Source organism: Arvicanthis niloticus, chromosome 7 (genome assembly GCF_011762505.2).
Source record: "Arvicanthis niloticus isolate mArvNil1 chromosome 7, mArvNil1.pat.X, whole genome shotgun sequence".
Classification (NCBI taxonomy): domain Eukaryota; kingdom Metazoa; phylum Chordata; class Mammalia; order Rodentia; family Muridae; genus Arvicanthis; species Arvicanthis niloticus.
Genome location: NC_047664.1, coordinates 21,458,103 through 21,470,664, shown reverse-complemented (window position 1 = coordinate 21,470,664; position 12,562 = coordinate 21,458,103). Strand labels below are relative to the sequence as shown.

Below are 12,562 nucleotides of genomic sequence, written 5' to 3'. Positions count from 1 at the left end.
TTCTCTTAAGGATTACTTTGGCTTTGTGTGCTTTTCTGTTTCCATATGAGTTTTTTGTTCTTCTAGTTCTGCAGAGAATGTGATTAGAATTTTGATGAGTATTGTATTTAATCTGAGACTGTTTGTAGTTGTATATTCATTTTCACAACATTAATTCTGCCAGTCCTGGAACAAGGAAGGTCTTTCTTCATGTAGTATCTTTGAAATCTCATTTTCTAGTGTCTTAAAATTTTTGTTGAAGAGATCTTTGATTTTCTTATCTTTTTGAGCTGTTGTGATTAGGGTAATTTAAAAAATTTCTTTCTCAGCAAATTCAGTATTTATGAAAGTGCCTGTTTTGTGGGTTTTTTTTTTTGGGGGGGTGATTGTTTCATTTTTGTCTTTTGTATATTGAAATTTTGTACTCTGCTACTTCATTAAAATTGTTTAAAAGTTTTCTGGTAGTATCTGTAATGTAAGGGCTTTTAAGTATAGAATTGTTATCTGAAAATAGAAATAACTTCTTTTTTTAGTTGTATTCTTTTTCTACTTTTTGTCTTGGGGACCTAGCTAAGACTTTGAGTACCATTTTAGATAAGAGATAGTGGACAGCCCTGCCTGGCTTTAGAGTTTAGGAAATATTTTTAGCTGTTCCCCATTTAGTATAAGACTGTAGATTTGCCTTTATTATTTTGTATAGATAGCCTTTATTATTTTGAGGTACAATCTGTCTGTTCATACTTTCTCTAGTACATTTATCATGAAACTATGTTAAACTTGATCAGTTGTCTTTTTTGCATCTGTTCCAGAGTACCAACTAGGTCGATTGGTTGGTTATTTATTGATTTATAGTTTCATTTGTTTTGAGGGAGTTTTCAATTTCTCCCGATTTCTTCAAGGATCCGATGTCCTCCATTAGAGGATTGTGTAGTTCCTTTCAGAAGTTGGCATTACTGCTGAGTTTTACTTTAATTCCATAGTATATAAGGAATTCTCTCATAGAGAGTGAGTGTGTGTGTGTGTGCGTGTTTAAAGCTTGTTGGCTGTGATGAGATCAGTTTAGAAGGTTCCATGTGCTGCTGAGAAGAATCTATATTCGCTATATGTTGGTTGGACTATTCTGTAGATATTTATTAAATCCAGTCATTCTATGGTATAACTTAAGTTTCTTTGCTGATTTTAAGTTTTGGAGACCTGTCTAAACATAAGAGTGAGGTAACACACTTTTCTGCTGTTACTATATTAGTAATATATAAATTTTACTTAGGTGATATTTTATGTCATTTAGTGTTTGTTTTAGGAAACTGGGAACACCAATATTTGGTGTATAAATGGTTACAATTGTTAGTTTTTCTTGGTGAATCATTTTCTGTATTTAGTTGGCCTCTTGAAAAGTGTGTGTGTGCATGTGTATCTGTTTGCGTATTTGTGTGTATGTGTGTCGTGTACAGGTGGCTGTGGAGGCCAGAGGATGACATCAGATTACTTGGGACTGGAATTTCAAGCAGTTGTGAGCTGCCTAACGTAGGTGCTGGGAACTGAACTTAGGTCCTCTCTGTGGAACAGCCAGTGCTCTTAACTGCTGAGCCAGCTTTCCAGTCTCTTCAGTGTTCTCCTTTGTCTCTTTCATTGGATTTATTTGAATCTGTTATTTGAATTTATTGGATTTAATCTATTTTCTGAGACGTAAGAATAGCGTTGTCTGCTTGTTCACTGCTTCTGTTTGCTTCATAGATTGATTATACCCCTGGACATTAAGAGTTTAGGTATCTTTGCTAGTGGAGTGGGTCTTATTTTTTTATTTACATTTTAGATTTTAAAAAATGGTTTATTTCCTGTGATTTTGTTGTGAGGTCCTGGCTGTCTGGGTTAAGGACACTGCTTTCTTGTTGTCCTGTCAGTTCTGGGCTTTGGCTGCTTCACTGGGTTAGCCCTGTGGATGCTTTCCTAGCTCCCCTTTACTCATCTGCTTCGTTCAGGGAATGCATTCATTTCTTATGCATATTGGGGGCTTATTAAAGGATGCTTTTAAAAAGATTATAAGCAAGAAGGTTAAGAGAAGGAATGAGGTACTTATGAATAAAGTGGGACACACCCAAGAGTGTGAATGTGGGTTTCTCTGAGAGAGCTTCTCATGGAAATGGACCTTTTCATAGATACACCCTCCCTGTGTAGAATTCCATTAAGGATTTTCTGATGTGCTGGCTTCATTGTCATAAACTGCCTTCATTAGTGTTGCCCAAAGTATCCTTATTTTTTTGATCAGTGTTGAAAGTTAACTTTTCTGGGGAGAGTGCTTTATTTGGTAATTATTTACTTCCTGGACTTGAAAAGTAACATTCATGTTTTTCTGGCTGTTAGGGTTGCAGATGACCCTCCTTTGTGAGGTGGAATTTTTTTTCTTACAGCTTTTAGTATTGCTTCTCTTCATATTTCAGTCATGAAGAAGCTCTCTGGCCATATCTAGTTTGGATTCTACATGCCTCGTGTGTTTTCTTAGAGGGTGTTTTCTCCAGGGTTTTGGAGTTTTCTACTGCAATTTCCTTGTATGCTGTTTCTCTTCACTTTCCCTAGCCCCTCCTCCTCTCCCATAGAGACTACAGCTGCTCTTTGAAGGTTGTCTCTGGAGCTTTTTGCATCCCTGTTTTTGTCTTTTAAAAATGAAAATAGTTACAACGGAAATGTGTATTTATGGTATTTTTTTATATTAGTAGTCTGTTCCTTTTGACTGTAACTTGTAGACATCCCCCTTTAAATCAAAAGTACTGTGGATTTTATCACCACTTTAGATTATTAATAGATGGTTCTTCTTATATGATTTTTTTTTTTTGGACATCATTTACTGATAGGTCTCAGTCCCCCTCTCCCAGGAGAGTGTCTGTTGTTTCCATCAGATTCTCAAGAGGGTTTGACTGTTACTCAGCAGAGTGAGAAAGAAGGATGGGAGACAGGAAAGGGGGAAACTTTGAACTTACAAAATGAGATGGAAGCTGTCATTCTGCACTCCTGAGTGGTTTGTTCCTCTTGTAACTTGTAGCTTCTGCCTCTGCTCTTCACACTTTCCCTTTTAAACTTCAGCTACACTAGCTTTTGCTGGGTTTGTGCTTTGTTTACATTGTTTCTTCTACCTGGAGGATTTTCCTTCTCACTTTAAATTATAAAATACTTAAATCTTTTATAGTTTTTTTCTAAAAGACAGTTTTTCATGTGTTTTCTTCTTTGCAACTGAACACAATTGACTTCTTGCCAAAAGGAGTCACTAGGGCAGACACTTGCTCCCTAAGACAGCTGCTCGTCTTGTAAGATGTTATACAGCGTTCCTTAGCGTCCACAAGACATAGGTTTCAGGAGCACCCCTCCTCCAATACCAGCGTGTGCCAGTGAAGTTCACACGTCTAGATTACTTACAATAAATACTTACTAGTATGTAGATACTGTCTATATAGCTATATTGTTTAAGGCTATTAACAACAACAAAAGAACCCTGTACATGCTTAATACTGGAGCAGCTTTTTTTTTTTTTCCATGAGTAATTTAATTCTTATCTGGTTGAATTAACTGATGTGGAACCCAGGAAAACAGCACTGACTGTATATTTACTCTGTCATATTTCTTGGATTTATAATCATTGAGATTAGAATCTGGGTAATAATTTATCTGTGTTTTCCCTGAAAACCTAACAAAGGACAGATTTTCCTAAGGATTTTTTAATTAATTCTTTTAATTATAATATTAAAGCATGAATTAGAAAAACTTCTGCCCCAAATTAGGCTTTTCCCTGTCACATTCATACTATTTTTTGGTATAGATGTAATGAATTGGTAAATAAAATATAAATACTAATATGTTAAAGTATGTTTTGAGCCTTTTGTTAGATACCAGGGAGCACAATGATTAATTGATTTGGTTACTAGTAAATCAAACTGTAGGAACATGGGGTCTTCAGAGATGCATATTAAATAAGTTTTCAAGTCTGGGGGAGGGTTAAGGTATAAAGAGTAAGTGGAAAACACCTTCCCCGCCCTTCCCAGTAAATGGTAAAATTTAGATGCCTTGTGTTGGGGTCCACACTAGTCCCTGTTCGGGTGCCAAAATAATGTTGGGGTCCACACTAGCCCCACGTTGGGGCGTCCAAAAAAATGTTGCGGCCTGAGCAAAATGTTGAGGCCCCGGCCGACCCACATTTGGGCAGCCACTGTATCCCGGCCCAAGCTGCTGCTCCAGTCCGAGGGTCGGAGTTCAGCAAGAGCGAAGGTGAGGGCAGACTCGAAGAATGGAGACCAGACAAGGTGTGATTCAATCCCGTTTATTCTTCAGTCTCTCTTCCTCTGTCTCCTGCTGTGTCTGATTCTGTCTGGTGCCAAGTGTCTTCTACCTAATGTCTGATGTGTCTGGTTCTCTCTCTGTAGTCTGATTCTGATCTGTTCTGTCTCTGCTTTTATATGTCTTACTTCTAGGCCACGCCTCTAAGTTACACCTTTAATCATGCCCTTAGGTCTTGTCTCTAACTCTGATCTCTATACTTCTAAGTCATACTCTTAAGTCACACACCTTTAATCTCACACACCTTTAATCTCACGCACCTTTAATCTCAAGGTATCTAAACCAAGATTATCGGAGTGTGCTCAGCTGTTGTAGGCTATTGTAATCCAAGTCTCCTGTCAGGGTATATGGCTCAAGATGGCTGCAAAGCTAATAGCCGCCTTCTGCTAAAAGTCGGCCCCCAACAGCCTTGTAGATTATTTGGTTTGTTGTTCATAGATGAGAATCCACTGAGGTTTTTTTTTTTTATTGATTGATTGATTGATTGATTGATTGATTTTATCTATATGAGTACACTGCAGCTGTCTTCAGACACACCTCAAGAGGGCATTGGGTCCCATTACAGATGGTTGTGAGCCACTATGTAGTTGCTGGAAACTGAACTCGGGACCTCTGGAAGAGCACTCAGTGCTCTTATCCTCTGAGCCATCTCTCCAGCCCCCTACTGAGTTTTAAATACGGAAGTTAGTAGATTGATACCTCTGACATAATGCCAAATGTGTGTGTTTTAGGAAGGGACATTAGTAAGTCATTCCCGTGAAGCAGGGATAAATGAAGAGAGAAGACATGGAATCCTTAGGAAACAGAGTGACATGTTTCATTGCTTAGCAGCTGCATGTGGATAGTCTGGGTTTTAATGTTTATTTTTTTTATTCTGAACATTATTTTTGAAGAAATTTTTAGCAGCATATAAGTTGGAGAAACCTATATTTGACATTTTCTAAAACCGTTAGTGGAAGGTAATGAAAATTAGGGTAAGCATGGTACTTCTTTGTTGTAGTCTGGGTTGAACATATGCTCAAACTCATTGATACAGGGTACAGGGGTCTGCACTAATAAAAGCAAAAGCATTTTTCTGTTTTAATTCAGTTTTTATTTATTAACTTTTTAAGATAGAAGCCTAGGCTACCTTTAAACTCAGTGCTGACCCCAAATTTGTGGTAGTCCTCCTGCCTCAGCCTCTTGAGTACTGGAATTACAAGCATGCACTACCACTTCAGCTACATTTTCTATCTTTTTGTCTTGTTGCGTTTTAGAGTTGTTTATTTACCTTTAGTGTAAGTGCACCACATGTGTACCTGGTCCCTGTGGAGGTCAGAAGATGGTGTCTGCTCCCTTGGAACTGAACTTAGATTGTTCAGTTGTTAACGTCCATATGAGTGTGAACCAAACCCAGGTTCTCTCTGCAGAAGCAGCCAGTGCTCCTAACTGCTGAGTCAGCTCTCCAGCCCCATTTTTTTTTTATCTTTTATGAGCATTTTAACTTGGTGAGAAATAATTTTATGATTGAGATTTTTGCTTTTGCCTTTTATATTCAAGATTCACATTAATTTTATTTAATGGTCTTAAAATGTAAGAGCTAATGGATATAGAGAAGATACTTAACTAATTGGGGACATGCATTCTTTTAATAGATTTTTATGAAACCAGATTTTGCCTTGGATGATTCTTTAACTTTTAATTCAGTTTTACCATGGTCTCATTTTAATACTGCTGGTGGAAAAGGAAATCGTGATGCAGCTTCTTCCAAGTTGCTTCAAGAAAAGGTAATTTAATGTTTCATTGACTCTTTTCATATAGGAAACTTTATTCTGGTTAAATGGTAGTATTCCTGAGAGTTCAGATTTGCTTATTAGGCTCTCCTTGTAAGACATTCTCTCCTTCCTCCCTCTCTTTTCTCCCTTCGTATCCTTGTCTCCCCCCTTCCTTTCCCTTCTTCTTTTCCTGCTCCCTCCCCTCCCCTTCCTTGGTGTTGGGTTTGAACCTAGGGCCTCATCCATAACAGGCCGAGTACTCTACCACTGACCACATTTCCAATCCACTGGGTTCATTTTCATTGCCAGTCATAGTTGCAACAACTCTGATCTTAACTAATAGACTAGTAAGCAGCATCTTAACTTGGTGGAATAAATTTATGATTGTGAAAAAGGAGAAAGTTTCTGAGTGCTGCTTACCTAAAATAGAAGGGGTGGAATTTTACTTAAATGCTTACTGTATGCATGGTGGGGGCAGGTGTGTGGTAGAATTGGTTCACCATGGCACTGTGTGTGCAGAGGTCAGAGGACAATTTGTGGAGTCCATACTCACCTTTTGTTCTGTGAGTTCTGGGTGTTAACTCAGATCTTCAGGCTTAGGTGGCAGGTGATTTTTGCCAACTCACCAGCCCTAAGTTGATGAATTGTAGTGGAGAGAATATACTCATTAACAAATTGCTTTGCACTTATCCAAATATTTCAGTTACATACCAGCTAACTCTGTAACAGTGACCTAAAAGCACAGTGAACCAACTTTCTAAAATACCATTTTCTTTCATTTTCATATTGAAGATCATTATTTTGAAGCAAATAAAAGTTTCAGTTAAAATATAATATTTTGCCATGTGATGATGGCCCATGTCTTTAATCTTAGCACTTGGGAGCCAGAGTTAAGGCAGGTCTCCAAGTTAGAGGAATACTGGTCTACAGAGTTACTTCCAGGGCAGCCAGGGCTACATAGGGAAACCCTGTCTGGAAAAAAACAACACCCCACCCCCGCAAAAGTTCCTTCTACCCTATATTTCTACTTTATAAAGCCTGGTCTTCTGCATTACATCAGTCACAGTCTGTAAATTTACTGTCTTACAATGTCTGAGAGTAAGCATCTTGAAAGTTGTTTCTAATTTAGACCTCTAGGCATATGAAGAATCTTCTAAAGCTTGAATGGCAGCGAAGTCTTGACTCTCTGTTCTTTCTCAGCACTTGGCTTGGAGCCTCTAAAACTGACTGATTTTTTTTTTTTTCCTTCGTACATTTTATTCTACTCTGGTGACATGGGTTGGCTTTTGGACCATGTAATCTGCTTCACTGTAGTCACGTTGCTTTTCACTAAGTGAGTCAGTAGCAGTATTGAAGATGAGAGGAACAAGGGTATGAGCTCAAGAAAATTGAATAATAAAAATTTCATCATTTGTAACCCATTACTTGTTTTAAAAATTAAGTAAATGACCATTATTGAAAATAATACCTTCTAATCATTTAAATATTAGATACTGAAAGTACATTAATTCTTCAATGCTATGAGATTCAGAAATACTGCCTAGCTTACAAAATCTGAAAGTAACAATAGAGAGAAATGGGAAGATTCTGTAGTAACAAATGAAGCATCTTCTGTTAGAAAGGAAGAGGTACCCATGGGTACTAGACATGCACTAGACTCTTAGTGATAGAGGTTCAGAAAGCATATTAAATACACAACAGTAAGAGTTAAACTTGGTACTGTTACAGTATACATGAGCATTTATTTATTTATTTATTTATTTATTAAGGCATTTATTACTCTCTTAAGAGTATAAAACATTGGAATAAAAATAGTAAATGGATAAAAGAATAATTTTTAAAATATAAAATAAGCAGTCTTAAAAAAATCAAAACGAATTGTATGCAATATGTGACTGACCAACGATCTGTCTCTACTGTTGTTTTGAAACAGCACAGTAGAATATGAAGAGCAGAGGCTGATAGACTGAGTTTTATTTTAGTTTTTGGTACTTGCTTAACTATGTGGCTTTATTCAAATTATTTAGTGCTTTTTTGCTTTCTCATTTATAAAATGAGAATGCTAATTGTATCAGAAGTTTGTTACAGCTAGAAAACATGCATGCGAAATAGACAGTACACAGAAGAAAAAGCTCAGTGTAAAGTGTAACTACTTAGATAATCTTGAAGTGAGCCAAGGCGATAATTTTCTCTGAAACTTTAGGACTCAAAGTACTATTGGAGTCTGCCACAGTTATGTGACTCTGTTACCTTTTGGAAAGGAGGTAGTGTTAGAAGGTAGTAATGCTGGAAAAGAAGAACAGGTAAGTGGACATGTCTACTTTGCACTTACATTTATCTGTCTTTGGACTACACTTTTTGAATCCATTTTGTGTACCCAAGATCCCCAAATCAATAATTTACACAATGGAATTTATACTTGTAGAAACCTTTTTTTAAAATCATTTTTAGAAAGGCTTTAGATAGTCAGGAATGATAAACTTAAGATATACCTGATTTTTTTTTTCTTCCCTTTGAAGCTGAGCCATTATCTGGATATTGTGGAAGTAAACATTGCTCACCAGATCTCCCTACGTTCAGAAGCATTTTTTCATGCAATGACCTCTCAACACGAATTGCAGGACTACCTCAAGAAAACTTCCCAGGCTGTAAAAATGCTTCGAGATAAAATTGCACAGATTGATAAAGTTATGTGTGAAGGATCACTACAGATTTTAAGACTGGCACTTACCAGAAATAATTGTGTTAAAGTATATAATAAACTGAAGTTAATGGCCACTGTACACCAAACTCAGCCTACAGTGCAGGTGTTGTTATCTACTTCTGAATTTGTTGGAGCGTTGGACTTAATAGCAACAACTCAAGAGGTTCTGCAGCAGGAACTTCAGGGCATTCACAGCTTCCGGTATGTCTGTTAAGTAACCCATTAGAAGTAATACCAGAGAAGTTTTTAGGATAAATATTTATATGTTGTGTTAAAGTATAGATGTATTCAAAGTGAAATGTATATATTTTCTTCTAGATTGATTTTCTTAGTAATGTTATTTATATTAACAAAACAAAAACTATTTACTGGAGGTATTTCAGTAGAGGAGCTAACTTAAAATTTCTAGTAGATGAAATAAATACAAGGCCAATTACAATTTTGAAAATAGTACTTTGAAAATGTTCACATAACTGTGCCAGAATGGTAGATCAAGTTGAAAAGGTGAATACGAGAATGCTTTAAATTAATTTAGAATGATTTTTCGAGGCTTGCGAGATGGCTCAGTGTGATAAACATGAGCTCCCCTACCCTCTGGCTAGCACAGAACTGAGAAGTAGAATTAAAGCATCAATACCTGCTGGCTGAATTCACATTCTAAACCAGGTCTAGTTTTTAACCCTGAAGTTCATACAGTTTTATTATATTTGATTCATATGTTTGTGATCGATAAGACTGTGGTTATGTAGAGGAATATATGTAGACAGTAGTCTATCATTTCCTGTCATAAAGCACAAACCTATTAGAAAAAGTGAGGCTTGTCAAAAAAGTAAAACTTGTCAAAACGTACCTGGTAGTGTACAGGTGTACATGGCACCATTCACAGTAGAGACATGTGAGCAGCATAAACATGTCAGCCTTAACTGCACAAGCTGATTGCTTCAGGCTGCATTGTGGTCACTACATAGTCACTTCCTATTGCTGTGGTGGGGGCTCAGGTGCCAAGAGCATCTGATTAAAACTGTGACAAAGTCCTGTGCAAGTCAGACGTGTCTCCAGAGCATTGCTTATCACAGTAAAAAAGGAATCTTTCAGCTGTTGGCTTACCAAGTCAGCTTAGACATATCAGCGAGAACCTGCCTCAAAATAAAAACTGAAGATAGTGGGGAGATAGCTCAGTCATAAAGACCTTGTGTGTAACATACATGAGTCCTGTGTTCAGTGCCCAGTACTATAAAAGGGGAAAGGAAAAGCAGCATTTATTATGGGTTTTTCACATTGCAACATACAGAGTAAGTGTTAAATTATGTTGCTGGTTCAGCTTCTGGTCAGCAGTAGGGGAGTGCTGAAATTATAGATGCATACCATTGGGCAGTGGTGGCGCACGCCTTTAATCCCAGCACTTGGGAAGCAGAGGCAGATGGATTTCTGAGTTTGAGGCCAGCCTGGTCTACAGAATGAGTTCCAGGACAGCCAGGGCTACACAGAGAAACCCTGTCTCAAACAAACAAACAAACAAACAAAAATAGATGCATACCATTGCATCTGGCTTTCTTGTCCCTCCCACACCACCTATTCAGGGTTTCTCCGTGTAGACCAGGCTATTCTTGAACTCTCAGAGATCGGCCTGCCTCTGCCTCCCAAGCACTGCACCACCACGCCTGGGTGCACCTGGTTTTCCTATGTGGGTTCAAACAGTTGATTTAAGGCCATTTCACTTGTGTGCCAAGTGCTGAGCTGTCTGAACAGTCTGTTTCTTTAAGTATGAGATTGTGTTTAGAAATTCTAGCTACCAGATTGGATGTAATTTCTTTCCTTTTTAGTGGATAGAACTAGAGAATAATTTTATGTTTTAATTTTGCCTTTTAAATTATTTTACATAATTTCAGTTTATTTGTTGGTGTTAAGTTTGAGCCCAGGATCTCATGTATGCTCAATATTCATTCTAATACTGAGCTACAGTTTTCTTTTTAAGAGAACCCCATGCGCCTATGTGGTTGTTTGACGTTCACACTGATGCCTATAGCATGCTACTTTAATTTTATTATTCCCTTGACCAGACTGACAATGTGATTCTTAGGTAGCGGCATCATTTCTCATTTGTTTTAGAACCAGCAGTATTATTTTGATAGTTTCTTCTCCCCATTTTCATCTGTGGGTATGATCCAGGACTCTCAATAGAGGCCTACACATAGTACCAAACCCTATGTAAATTTTTCTCCTAGGGTATTTATGATAAGTTTAGGCCCCATTAAAGATAAACAATGACTAACAATTGTAATAATGCATTGCAAAACTATACTGTTAAACAGATGAAGTGTATAGTACTTGTTTCAGACTATATTATGATTTACCTAGTTAGATCCTCATTTGTCAGTATTTGGACAACTTCCATCCCCTGCTCCCTTTCTCTTCTGAGGCAGGATCTCAATGTATAGCTCAGGCTTGAGCTCAGTTTTCATGCCTTAGCCTGTTAACTACTGGGAAGGTAGGTGACCACCATGCCTGGCTTCTACCTCCTTAGCTGCAGCACTGCAGTGTGTGTGTGTGTGTGTGTGTGTGTGTGTGTGTGTGTGTGTATGAATGATTATTATTAACTTTTGCCAGCACACCTGTGGTTTCTATTCTAAGAACTGGGATTCCTGGGTAAAGAGAAACTGCCAAAGTAGTTTTGCTTAGGTTCTGACAGTGTTTTAGTGTGTGCTATTGTGATATGTTGGTGCCAGTTCTGAGAAGCCATAAATGCTCTTGGTAACTATAAGAAATATTTTCATATTGCAAATATAAATTCAATCTTTTATTTATCAAGTTTGTTTCAAAATTATTACTGCCTCTACTTACTATAAACTATTTATGATAGAACATTATTCTTCTAAAAGCTGTAATGGCTTTAATTAATTTTGAAAATTGTACTGTATGCAACCTATCTTTATAAACATAGCTGCTGATATTGTGGCCATCTTTTTCAAGTAAATGCAGTATATGCAATAGAATTAGTTGTGTTAAATTTATATTTAATGTAAAGCTGTTTAAAGTATTAAAAATCAACTCCCCAAAACAGACCTGTTTATGTTGTTTATTTAGATGGTTCTTCTGCTGCTGTTGTGAAACTCATGAGCCACTTGCCTCAGCCTCCCAATTGTTAGGGTCACAGGTGCCACCATACCTGACTAGAGCTTTCTATTTATTTCTATTTTGTGTGTTCATTTGGTTTGTTTAGTTGTGTAGTGTTGCGAGTTGGACCCAGGTCTTATGCAAGGTAGGCAAGTATTCTGCCACTGGGCCGCATCCCAAGGTAGAACTTTGACATTTCCTGAGAATGAACTGGGACACAGAAAGATCTCACTGGTTTAGAATAAGGCGTCTGTAACCAGAAGAGGAACTGTTGAGGAGGAGGAAGGGGGCCAGAGAGAGCAAATGGGGAGGACACTGTGAAGGGCTGTGTGAGTGTAAGTGTGGTTAGGTTAGACTCACGTGTGAGGATATGGAATAAAACCCATTTTGCTTTATTGGTTCTGTTGTTGTTTTATATGAGACAGAGTTTCGTGTGATTTGCCATATAGTCAAGGCTGACCTGATCCTCCTGCCTTCACCTCTCAAGTGCTGGGATTACAGGCTGAGCCATGCATGACACACAGTTTATATGATGGGAATTGAATTTAGGACACATGCTGGGTAAGCACTGGCTCAACTGTGCCACATTCCTAGTCTCCCCATTAAACATTGTGTGTAGGAACCTGCTCTCTCCTATCATATGGGTCAGATTTGTGTCTTTAGGCTTGGCATCAAGATTCTTCAGCCC

The 12,562-nt window shown here is 37.7% G+C and overlaps 1 protein-coding gene across 4 annotated transcripts in view; it reads left to right on the top strand.

Moving 5' to 3' along the window:
• Vps54 (VPS54 subunit of GARP complex) overlaps positions 1-12,562 on the top strand; it is a 76,829-nt gene that overhangs the window by 33,841 nt on the left and 30,426 nt on the right. For all 4 annotated transcript variants that reach the window (XM_034509231.2, XM_076938068.1, XM_034509229.2 and 1 more), the window contains 2 exons: positions 5,937-6,068; positions 8,576-8,961. In XM_034509231.2, coding sequence (XP_034365122.1) covers positions 5,937-6,068; positions 8,576-8,961 — 518 coding nt within the window. The remainder of the gene's footprint in view (positions 1-5,936; positions 6,069-8,575; positions 8,962-12,562) is intronic.